Source organism: Hypoxylon fragiforme, assembly GCF_022984875.1.
Source record: "Hypoxylon fragiforme strain CBS 206.31 chromosome Unknown GGS25scaffold_4, whole genome shotgun sequence".
Classification (NCBI taxonomy): domain Eukaryota; kingdom Fungi; phylum Ascomycota; class Sordariomycetes; order Xylariales; family Hypoxylaceae; genus Hypoxylon; species Hypoxylon fragiforme.
The window spans coordinates 2,367,970-2,377,742 of NW_026054759.1; the positions used below are offsets into that span (position 1 = coordinate 2,367,970).

Consider the following 9,773-nt stretch of genomic DNA (forward strand, 5'->3'; position numbering starts at 1 on the left):
CCGCTCGCATGTCACCGGCAACTCAATTCTCACGGCTCTCGGTGCTATTCTCAGGCAACTAATGTGTTGGCGATATTAAATGGAGGGTTATTGCCGTTGTTTACCTCCAGGTCAATTCTCATGACGAACGGGTCCTTAGGGAACGAGACGATCATCATTCGGTCGAGAATAAGTCGGAATTGTCCTGCCATCAAATGGCGCGCTGCGTCGGCAGCATACAAAGCCAGCTGATGTCGGATTTTATGTTGCTGTACCAGAGACTCAGACGATTGATTGCCCGCGACGGAGACTTGTGGGAGCTCTGTTGCATCGACCCGATCCGCCATGTATTTGTCGACGAGTTCGACGATATTCTTGTGGAACGCAATAATCTCGTTGGCGTCGGTCAAGTGGAAGATGTCTCTGTATCGAAATTCGAGCACATCCAAAGACCAAGTATGTTCGAAGAGTACCATCTTGGGGGTTGTGGGATCTGGGCAAGAGAGAGCCTTGTCGACATTGATCCAGTCTCGGAGACGTGGCTTCTCGCTGATGTATCGTGCAATCGCATACTGGGCGACTTCGTCGGAGCCGAGTTCGTTGGCGAGGACGCGGTGGATGATCAGCTCGCGAGCTCGGCGGAAGATGGCGAGGTTCCTTGATGATTGGGAAACCATGTGAACAAGGCCAGTTAGTGCCTGATCGCACATGATATGCTCAATTGTATGTTCGGACGAGGCATCGGAGGTTTCAGCATCCTCGATGGGCTCGATTGGGTCATTGACAGTCGTGATCTCCATGGTTTCGAGTTTTTTGCGTGGGTATTGGGAAATTGCAGAATATAATGAAATAAGAAGAGTCAAGAACCGAAGTGATTTGACTACCTACCTAGGTAGATATCAATCAACTTGAGGTGATGGCCGTGTGATATCTGGAGAAGAAGAGGCTGAGATAAGTGTCAACATTCAATGAATGTTGGCAGGTAAGTGGATATGGATATCTCAGATGTAGGGTTTAGTGCATGTTTATTTACCTAGAAGATAAACAGCACTTGCTTCTTCACTCAGTGGTAGAATAATATGCTTGTGGTTTTGAGATAAATACCCTAGGTAGGTAGGTACCTGATATACGAGGACTAAGCTACGGGGCAGTTAAAGACCTTGCAGTGTATTTACATCAAGTAGAGCTATATATCGAGACCAAAGTCGATGCAAATATTATCGAGTCAGTAAACGACTTGAAAGGGGTATCAAGCAAGCACAACAAAAGGTGTTGAGGAGACCTGATAAACATAAGTCACATTTAATTCTCATATCGAGTCACACGTTGTCGTCACTCATGTCAGCAGAGACTTCCCTTAGACCCAAAACGCACATAATAATGATTCTGTATCTACTTAAAGGTTGGATGTATAGGAAGATAGCAGGGTGATTCATATAAAGCGGCAGAATTATAAATCGATGCTCCACCAAGTCCACGAGAAGCACACAAAGTAGCATGTTTGAAGATAGCCGTGGTGATTAAGTCTTTGGTTAACGGCTTCAAGTTCAGCGAATCTTGGAGATAGCCTCATTGCCCACCACCTACAAACCACGTACCTAGCATAATGCGTAGTAATAGTCTGGCAAGTTGGGAGTTCACATCACGAGATGCAAGTATTCATTAAGAAGAAAGGTGACGTTTGATTTGTTGAGCAGAAACTCACTAACCTTGGTAAAGAAAAGAGAAACATCATTTTTGGTTGAGAACAATCTATTATTGTGCCAACAAAGAACAAGATATATACAACAAAACATTGTGTTTTATCGTGTTCCCCTTCGTCATGTACATAGAGGAGGCACGTTCTCTGTACTTACAGTTATTACTATCGATCTCACATCAGAGCTCCTGCGAATCTAACGTAACAAACCTCACTCAGATTACCCGTTGACTGAACCGAATCAGTCTCCACTCGTAGAGAAAGCTTACTTCTCATCCCAAGATATCCATCATCTACCCACCCTTTACTAAAATGGCGCCAGTTTTCAAGGCAAACGTCAACATCCCGAACGCCAACCCGCAACAACAGCCCAACGACATTGAGCCTGCGGAGCAGCAGCCTAAATGTGACGGCAACCAGGCGGCGCCGCCTTGCGCAGGCGCAGCAGATGCAACAGGCCGCGGATGCAAGGGTGGCCGGGGCCCGTTCGCCCTCCGCGGCGGGTCTGCCAAAGTGGAATTCCAGATGAACGTCGGCACCATCGGGCAGGTGAACTACAACTTCTTCTGCGCGTGCGGGAAGTGTGGTGGCGCAGGCACATGTCCAGGCTCGGGCTCAGATTCCTCGGCTCCAAAATGCTCGGGTGCACCATGCGCCCAGCTTATACCATCTCCGAGCTCCGACTCGGGGGATGGTAAGAAGAATGGCGAGGACGCGGAGTCGCCGCAGACGTTCGTCCGTGTGAAGCAGGTCCCGACCCCGGAGCAGGCGCCGGCTGAGCTGGCTTGAGCAAACTATGAGAAGTGGAAGTAAAAGTAAAAGGGGCTCCGTGGCGTTGCCCCTTAACTATACACGACGACGCCATGGTTACTAACCTAGCCATTGTTGATTATCACGGAGAAAAAATGCCCAACGTGATGCGCACGTATCCGGTGGCGCGCATACGTTCTGTTGAATCCCCCCTTTGCTTAGGTACCTATATAATTCCTTTCTCTAGTTTAATCAAGTTTAGGTAATATCACTTCTGCGTCGAATATAGTGCCTAGTATTGTCTCGCAACACGTGACTCTTTGGATGCCGTGGCACTTATCTTGCCGAATAAGTTCATTTACACGTGAATATCTTGTGCCACACCATGAACGTTACTTACCTACCTAGGTAGGCATCTACTATGTATTGTACCTATGTGCAAGTAGGCATGAGTGGGGTTTTCGTCCCATTGGTGGAAGACGAGGTAGAAGGATTCTGATCCCGGTACCTGGGATGATGGCTTTAGGTAAGTAGGCGTAGAATACAACTGTAACCCGATAGATTGGCAGACACACCTTGATTCAAGGTTCATGGAGTCCAAGAAGCCGTGAACCGGAACATGGTGGTGTTTATATTTATGAGGGGAAGACGATCGATGGAGTGGGCGCTTATGGGTTACATCTCTAGACCCCAAAATGGCACGGGCGAAAAGGGCCGACGGATCACGAGATCCTACTCCAGACGGGTTGCAGTGGTATCGTGTGGAACGTTGTCTGTAGAGAGTGCATGTTTCCACGGACGTCTCAGCCCTGGTGAAATTGAAATGTAATAGAATGTAATGGTAGGCGGGCTACTACCGCGTGGCACGGCGTACATACACATGTGTGGATGTTGTATGTCGTCTACCACTGTATGTAGGTACATGCACATGCAACCTTGAATCAGCCTTAAGCCTTGAGTATAGTTACCTATTTGGGTCTTCCAAATAGCGTTCTACGGCCGATATCACATCACCATATTAGTGCCCATTAGTGCGTGCGGAAATGGGTTAATATATTGTAAATCTGGGCTAAATTTCTGCAGTTGACCTCAGCGGCGCCAAAGAAAGCCAAATATAGAAAAGCTAGGTAGGACATAGTAGGGATAATTCGAGTCTAAATTAACATACGTCTGGATAAAAAAGTGGAATGATATCAACTGCGCCGTTGGATAGTAACGGCCCCAAGACAGACCGTCGATTTCACGTAATTGTCATCGCTAAGGTTGCTTTGCTGACAGGGCCAGTTTTTGCTGACCCCCCGCGCCCGGTGCCCCGCGAATACAGCACTGGAGGATGGCAGTTGATGAATTCCACTAGCAACCTTAGGCATGATAGGGGGGGCGAGGTGATGTGACGAAGGTCCCAGGTAAAAATTCAGGTTGATTGAACAATACCTAGCAACCCTCGAAAATACCTATACAATCCTACCTACCTAGTATACAATTTTGTACCATTATACCAATATTTAATTCTCCCATTTTCCCATGTCCTATCCTCCCCGTCACATTCCAAGCCCCGGCGCATAATTACCTACCTAGGCACAGGCTTAAACCTCACCCAAAGATCCGGCTTCTCCAGCATCCCGTACATCCTGAAGTCCCTCTCGTACTCCACGTGCTGGCCCGGCAGCATCTCCACGTCGAAGCTCCAGAGCACCTTCGCAACGATCAGCTTCGTCTCCTGCAGCGACAGCACCATGCCCGGGCACGATCTGACGCCCTGGCTCCACGGGTGGAAGTCGTCCCTTGCGTCCTTGGCGTAGACGGGGTCATAGTAAGGGTGGTCCTGCGGTAACCAGCGCTGTGGGCGGAAGCTGTAGGCGTCGTGGAAGTAGCGCGGGTCCCGCGTGAAGGCGTAGTTGGCGTATTGGATTTCGACCTTTTAATAATGCATTAGTTACCTAGCATTTGGAATTGAAGACGTAAATCGAGTATTGACTCACTCCTTTCGGGATGTAATGCCCATCAACCGTTGCCCCCGGACTGACGCGCGGCTGGCCCGTGGCCCCCACGACCGCCACGCGCAATTGCTCCATAACCGTAGCATGCAGGAACTTGAGCTGCACCACACCCTCCACCGTGATATCCTCATAGTTCTCGAACGCGCCTCTAATCTCGCTGACTAATCGTGTGTAGCTCTCCTCGTGCTGCAGAGAGTACGCAACGATGCAGAGGAACGAGCTAGAAATCGGCTCATACCCCGCTAGGAGCAAGTGAAGACACACCGTCTCCAACGACTGCAGATCCGCCTTGGAAGGCATGGGTGAGCCGGCGGGGAGCAGCTTGTCGAAGTGGTCGGGACGCAGGGTCTTGCCGCGAGCTTCGACGCGCTTCATGAACGCTGCGCGGTTTGCGCCGATGGCTTTGACGTAGCTCCCGATTACTGAGGGTGGCACGGAGAAGTACTGCATCCAGCTGAGTAAGGGGAATTTCTTGGCGTTGGTGTGCATTGTGACGAAGAAGTTGGCGGCCCAGATGGACGCTAGGTAGGGCGAAGGTCTCACTGTGATTGTTGACGTTAGAGCCAACACACTCAATTAGAAGTTGAGTTAAGTCTTACTTTCTTCAAGCTGATGCATCTCGCGGCTATATCCTAGATCGGCCGCTATGTCCATGGCGAGCCAGTCCGCCCACTACATGATAGAGTATAAAGTATCAGCAGGTAGCGAGGAATAGCTCTGCAATAGACTCACCTGTTTAAGCTCGATGCCCTTATCCTGGCCTCCCAACTCCTTCATACTTTTAACAAAGATGTCAGTGTATTTGTGCATGACCCATTCCTTTTCCTTCAGTGATTTGGCACTGAACGCTGGTAAGAGCCATTTGGCCTTCTGATGGTGTCTGACGGGGTCAGTCTCCCAAGTGATACCCTGGTCTGGCCAGCCAAGGCTAATAAAATCCGCCTTTGGGAAATATTCTAGTCCCTTGACTGAGGGGATATAAGTATCTAACTCATCTGTTAGCTTTTGCCGCAACTGACATGCTAAAACTAAATAAAGAAAATTGTGAGGTCTCTTACCGGCAGCCGCCTTGGGCGTGATGAACACAAGTATGTTCGGACCTATACGGACCACATCACCTGAATATTTGTTAGAAAATAACACAGTGAATGTTGCTTTTATATAATTTCACCATATTGTTTTAGGGTCTCTGCTATTACTATCGGGTACCTCCCAGTTATCCTAGCGAAGTTAGCATGGAAATTCATCAATAGTATCACTGAAGAGAAACTCACCATTGGTATGCATACCAGGAATTGGAGACGGCGGCAATCTTTGGCCCTGGGTATTTTGCTAAGGGGTGAAAGTATAGGTTGTAGATGCATCGGAAAAGGGCATAGACGGATACCTGCATAGAACATCTTTGAGCTTGATGCAAGGCCAGAGCAAGTTTAGGATCTGGGTAAATTCACTCACGGTTATCGCTGAGATCACAACCCAATAGGTTGCAGCCGCCTCTTTCAAGGGCTCAATTACGCTGGCGATCCCCATTATCTGTGGAAATAGCTTGAACGTGTTGCGCGTGGACAAGAGCAAAAGTGAGTTCAAGCTGGCCAGTGTTTTAAGTACTACCTAGCTACCTAGATAGGTATGCACCAGAGTGCATCGTTTGGAGTAAATTAAGCAAATGACACCTCGTTTAAAACGGTGATTCCATGGAAGGATTTCTGTAGATATGCAATGCTACCTGGGCCCTAACACGAATACTAGGTAGGTATTGGTGGGGTTATACTACACATGCTGTGTAAGTTGGATCTCAGGGGTTAGGGAGGTATTCAGTAGGATCGTGGGTAAGGTCATCATACGTCTGACAATCGATTTAGATAGCCGTTTGTCAACCTACACTACCTCCTTACTGCACTCCTAAGTGAACACCTACTAGATAGAGATGAATCTGTAACTGAAAGAAACGGGAACAAAGCAATCCGGTCTACTCCAGTCCGTGGCCCCACGTGACTATTGATTGTCTGGTTCCATGCGGGAATCCCTTCAGTTACTAGGTACATACCTGGGCTCTGCGCCTCCCTCTTTAAGCTTACCAACAATAGATCGTGACGATTTCATTGGCTCCTCGATATAGATCTACCTATACCTTGCTTAGTAGGCAAAGTACTTTTGGGGGCTGCCTGGCTAGACTCTAGAGTCGCTAGTTAGAGTCTCTATTTAGTCAAGTTCCCGTTAAAAATGGGAAAGCCCGGCATCAGTTCGATGATGCCATCTCCAGAATTGAGCTTATCTACTACGAGGTAACCGCCCAGGCTAGTATAATGGAGGGCGTTAGATGCACTGGCACGAACTAAAGAGAAATAGGCATTGAAAGATCAATGGTTCACCTTTTAGCGCAGCGGCACAATCTGGCACTAGGAACCTGGGCAACATCACATCCTGGTGAGCTGACAACCTATGTGGAACTCCCGATCGTGGGATTTACTCATGGAGGATTTGAAATAACTACATCATATTCACGTAAATTTATACATACATGTACAGTAAGGACATTATATAACCCTCAACCTAGAGTACTAAGAAACGCCCGCGATCTTATCAACATTGAAGCCCCAATACATACATACAGTCCATGTCCAGATACCAAGTTTAGGTACCTCCTAGTATACGCCAAGGCATTAGGCATGCCGCATCAGTAGTAAACGAAGCTATGACCCCAACGGGCCGACGGTCTGGTGGATCCGCACACTCTTCATCTGCTGCTCGACAAGATGGCTTTCGTCATAAAAGTCCCGGCTCCCAGAGTCTCTGCTGTAAATATCGCGGGGCTTGCCGATGCCGATCTCTGTGCGAACATTGCCCCTCCCGATGCCAGCCCCTCCCAACTCGACGTAGCTGCCGGAGTATACCCCATGGCCCGACTGTGAGGGTGCTAGATTGTGATGAGACTTGCTGCCGTACGTTGGGCTTTTGGTCGCGAGCCGACGAGTGAGGCCTGCCCTGGTGAAGAGCGGTCCGTATGTGATCACGCAGCAGCAAATGATGCTCAGAGACATCTGCAACGTAGCCCACAGTCCCATTTGAATTTGGTTGTCTACGGGTGGGAGATTCCAAGTCAGTCAGGGGCTCTCCCAAGTATATCCATAGGTACCAGAAGAGAGAAAAGTAATACTTACGGACGCTAACTTTGAATGCCAACCCAATCTTGATGAATCCGATAATTCCAGCACTGTCATATGTTAGCCATGTCAATCACCACAAGTGCGCATCGTTAGGTGCTAGGCAGCTATAACTTACAAGCTACCGATGGCAAAGACTATTCCTAGTTTCCACTTGGTCTGCGAACTTATCTGAAGCTGGCGTAGCATGACAACGGCGAGGGCCGCCATGACCAAATCAATTAGCGAGTTGATCGTCTCGTTTGCCGCTAGATATGCGCCTATGTCGATGCACGTTCCGCCCACGTAGGTGATATCCCAGTACTTCTTGACCGGCGTGCACTCGAATGCCTCGACAAGGGGAGTTTCGATGGCCCAAAGAATCTGCACCAATGCCAGACCCTTAATCCATCGCGTGTAAGTGCGGTTGATGCCGAAGATGCGGCGGTAGAGAAACAAGATGCTCAGCTTGGAACATAGCTGGTTCGGCGCGAACATGAGACTCGAGGCCCAAATAACCTGGAGAATATTGTCAGCCACAAGCAAAGACTGGCAATACTCGATTGTGTAGAACGGACTTTAAAAGCATTGGAGATCTCCTCGGGAGTCATTTGCATCACATCACGTCCATTCAGAAAGCCGATTGCTATACATCCGAGTTAGATTGTCTTGACCAAAACCTTGAAGTTATTAAATAGGAGGTTTCTATACCAGTAGAACTACCCGCCACCCAGGCGAGGAGGAAGAATAGCGACCCGAGTGTCAAATAGTCTTCGATGCCTATCTTCCCAAAGGCGATACGGGATGAGGCCAGGCGCAACGCAGATGCCACAATGCAGAGAGGTGTGAAAATGATAAAGATGACTATACAAGAGCCTTGTAGGGAGTCATCAAAGACGTGAAATCCGGCCATCTTTGGTATCAAGTTCTTATTGGCTCCAAGCCGGTTGGAGTTTGTACGTGGTCTTGTGTGGTTTGTTGGTGGTAAGATTCAAAGCTGGGGTTGGGGAAGAAAAGATGTTGGAAAGCGACTGGTTGGCTTACTTGAGATCCCACGTACATAGTATAAGAAGAAGAATGCATGCGGACCAGAGGAGAGGCACGGGGGCACATATACGGCGATAGTATAATGGGTGCCTGCCTACCTAGGTAGGTGGGTAGAGGTAGGTAGGCAAAGTAAGTACCGATGATGAATCTCGTACCTCCCACCATCTTTAGAATATGGCTTAGAGGGGAAGCGGGAACGAAGTAAGCAGTATGAGACGAAGATCCTACGGACGTACTTGTTCACCCTCCGGATTCTATCATCCAACCATCTTGCATCATCACGTGGTGGAGTGGACTTGCATGTAGCATTGTAGGATTCTAGATAAACATTATGCTACCCTTTGGATGGAAGGGTAACTAAGACAAATCGTTGGAGAATTCAGTTGGCCTCGTTGACTGGCCTAGGTGGGCTAGGCGATTCCAATAAAGGAACCGTAACCCCCAAAATGGAACGTATCTATACCTAATGTACGAGCGTAGTATTAACTAACACAATTAGCACGATAAAAAAACTTGATCGACCAGGTTGCTAAATTAAGATCACTCTGTTAAGCAGACATGCGCCGCATGCTTAAACTGCACCTAAGGTAGTACCTAGCAATACCTAATGTAGGTTAAGCATCCGCCCACTTACGATATAGAACTAGATGCATATGGTAGAGAAACATGGTAGATATACATGGGTCTTTGGGCAAAATTGCTAGATTTGTGTGTTTCGCTTCAGATATGAACTATAGACATTCCAAGACATTCCTAGATACATATTCCTTCCGGCAATAACCAACACCTCTCTTGTTCCGGGTTGCTTACTGTGGACCAAGCTCAACGAAACAACACTGAATATCCCATCCTTCTCGGGATACGTAGTCCGGTCAGAGGGGCGTGGCTTGGTCTATATTCCCTTGTTTCCCATATCATGTAAGAAACTCACCCATGCCTAAACCTAAAGATACTCGGCTATGCATGCACCTGCATAACTGCCGAGATCTATAGTCAGAAAATACCCGCCCTATATACCTGTTGGTGTTTTTTGGCCCCATATATGTGTCTAGCTTATTATAGGCACTGAGCCGGCGTGTATGTCTTGGGTAGAAACAATGATGAACAGAGGCTGTGAAACCTCGGAACATGTTTTGTTTCTCACTGCCATTTAGG

At 48.2% G+C, this 9,773-nt stretch overlaps 3 protein-coding genes across 3 annotated transcripts; all 3 read right to left on the bottom strand.

The window, feature by feature from the left end:
• Positions 1-50: 50 nt before the first annotated feature.
• GGS25DRAFT_520769 (uncharacterized protein) lies at positions 51-779 on the bottom strand (the record flags this gene model as incomplete). The annotated part of the gene is made up of 1 exon (XM_049263935.1): positions 51-779. One exon carries the CDS (start codon positions 777-779, stop codon positions 51-53), a length of 729 nt encoding a protein of 242 aa, XP_049117939.1.
• Positions 780-3,933: 3,154 nt separating this feature from the next.
• GGS25DRAFT_520771 (cytochrome P450) lies at positions 3,934-5,958 on the bottom strand (the record flags this gene model as incomplete). The annotated part of the gene is made up of 9 exons (XM_049263936.1): positions 3,934-3,957; positions 4,026-4,346; positions 4,411-4,970; positions 5,028-5,100; positions 5,161-5,414; positions 5,487-5,546; positions 5,600-5,649; positions 5,703-5,815; positions 5,884-5,958. The coding sequence occupies 9 exons, from the start codon at positions 5,956-5,958 to the stop codon at positions 3,934-3,936; spliced, it is 1,530 nt and encodes a 509-aa protein (XP_049117940.1).
• A 911-nt stretch (positions 5,959-6,869) lies between these two features.
• On the bottom strand, positions 6,870-9,033 carry GGS25DRAFT_486990 (uncharacterized protein). The gene is made up of 5 exons (XM_049260670.1): positions 8,283-9,033; positions 8,150-8,217; positions 7,711-8,090; positions 7,590-7,642; positions 6,870-7,507 (listed from the first exon to the last, which is right to left on the bottom strand). Exons 1-5 carry the CDS (start codon positions 8,482-8,484, stop codon positions 7,122-7,124), a joined length of 1,089 nt encoding a protein of 362 aa, XP_049117941.1. The 5' UTR covers positions 8,485-9,033; the 3' UTR covers positions 6,870-7,121.
• Between the last annotated feature and the right edge of the window lie 740 nt (positions 9,034-9,773).